The 2,190-nt window shown below is 37.6% G+C and overlaps 1 protein-coding gene across 1 annotated transcript; it reads left to right on the top strand.

The window, feature by feature from the left end:
* The first annotated feature begins 1,522 nt into the window (after positions 1-1,522).
* LOC139686945 (RNA guanine-N7 methyltransferase activating subunit-like) lies at positions 1,523-1,921 on the top strand. Its single transcript, XM_071583982.1, has one exon. The coding sequence runs from the start codon at positions 1,523-1,525 to the stop codon at positions 1,919-1,921; it is 399 nt and encodes a 132-aa protein (XP_071440083.1).
* Positions 1,922-2,190: the final 269 nt, after the last annotated feature.

Genomic DNA, 2,190 nt, shown 5'->3' with positions numbered 1-2,190 from the left:
TTTGGGCCTTCAGCTTCAGTTAACCAGTACCAGTGTTATGCATGCCACAGCAGCTCTTCCTATGATTTTCATATCTTTCATTTTTACTTCAGGTTATGTGTAGTAAGTTTACATTTCTTGAAAAAATTACAGTGAATTTATCCTTCCTCCTGGCCACCATTTTCTATAGGCCTCATCCTGTGCCAACATTTCCAACACTTATTTGATAGTTTTTTTGAGCCCTCCTTTTCATCTCCATAATTGTTATAAAACATCATTTTTCCAATGCTACTGTTTTCTGGCTCCAATCATAGGAAAGTGCAGAACATTTTAATGCCCTTAAGATTTTCATATCTTGAAAATTTCTCTGAGCAGTATGTAGTCGTGTCCATTCAGGATTTGGTAGTAGTAGTAGTTTTGAGGGGAGGCGACCGACAGCTAAGGTCATTTGCGCCATAGGGGATGGATAGGAAAGGATGAAGGGTGGAGAGAAACCCGGCGTCGGCATTAGCCTACTCTTTACGAAAGGCGCCAAGGGGTCCGCAGTTTAACGTCCCATCCGACGGACGGCGTACTCACTCAAAGTGCCCTCCACAAAGCACCTCAAGTAGGGATCGAGATACCTCTGAAAAATATTCAACACCGCCGGGATTTGAACCCGCGCCCTCATGGTGGGAAGCCAGTACGTTAGCCCCCGCACCATCTCGATCCCCGAAGGATTTGGTTATTTTAATGCAAAAGAAATTGGTTGTCATCATCGGAGGTAATCAGCCTTAGGATTTGTTATTGCTAGCCATCCAGGGTATCATGTTTTACTCTAATATTTTCATTCTTTCATCTTTTCTAGTATATGTCTTCCATGACTTGTCACTCAGAAGTCATCCATGTCATTCAATTATATCCTCTGCAAACTATTATGCCTCAGCCTATATCTGATTTATTTAGATCTTGTTGTTAGCCTCATAGTCTTCTCTTCACCACTCCTCAAAGGGTGTTCGCATTAATTCTATTTTTCCACCCTAGCACCAGATTTCCATATAGTCCTATCTTATTTAATTGAATTTTACAATTTTTCATGCCTCAAAGGTATAGATAAATAAACTCCATACCCAGAGTCTCCATCTCATCTAGGAACAATTTCCATATCATCAGTGTAATGGTATTTACCGTTGGTATTTTTTTCTGACTTAAAAATAGCTCAATTTTACTGTTTTGCTTATTATCCTAATGGATACCCCTTACGACTTGAGTACTTTTAAAAACTGCCACTTCTTACAAAATATGTGTAGAGAGTAAGCAAATTCAAATGTAAATATGTAATACTTAATTCTCTTAACTAATATGACTGGAAAGTCATTGAGTAGAGTGTAAGTAATTTGTTTTTTAAAATCCCTTCTAGTCTTGTTTCATTTCACAATTCTGTTGATCCTTAAGAAGCACGTGCTGTGATATTTTCGATTATTTGGTCTCATTATTTGTTTCTCATGGTTGATGGTATGTTCAAGGTTTTTATTGTGTTCCTTTTGTCTTGATCCCTAGCATAATGAGTTTGTCTGAGGAAAAATCAGGTTCAGTGGAAACCCCTACCACTGCAAACATGTCCAAAGACTTGAACGAATTTCTTCTGGAGTGTGAGAGGGACTTTAGCACGAGGTACACGGAAGAAGACGAAGAATTTGCTGAATTGGTGCGCAGGGAGTCTGACTCACCCCCTCTGGTATGTCCATGGTACTGCAGACCACCAAATTACAGACGTGGAGGTGGTCGGGAAGGAAGAGGTGGACACAGAAACTATGAGCAACGGAACCAATATGACCACCGGAACAATAACAGCCGAAATCATTCCAATGACAGAAGGGGTTATGATTCTTACCACAGAAGTGAGTATAAAAGAAGAGATTATGCAGATAGGAGGCATGACCATAAATATCATCCATATTAAAAATTTCTTATTGTATTCATAATAATTTAATTTGCAAATCTAGTGTTGTTGACTCAGTTTGTCTTTCAATTGGTATCAAAAGTAACAGATACCCTGTATAATTGATAGTGATTATCTCATTGAAAATTGTTCTTAGCAATGTAATAACATGTAAATTGAATGTTATTTACTGGCTTCTGAATAATGATTATATTTTGAATAAAATATAATTTATATAACAATCTTCTCCTTATGTTGGTATTCTTTCCTGATATATATATATATATATA

Source organism: Hetaerina americana, unplaced genomic scaffold, assembly GCF_022747635.1.
Source record: "Hetaerina americana unplaced genomic scaffold, ioHetAmer1.1.p SCAF_152, whole genome shotgun sequence".
In the NCBI taxonomy this organism is placed as follows: Eukaryota; Metazoa; Arthropoda; class Insecta; order Odonata; family Calopterygidae; genus Hetaerina; species Hetaerina americana.
Note: the sequence above shows the minus strand (reverse complement) of the source record. Positions and strands in the feature narration are given on the sequence as shown.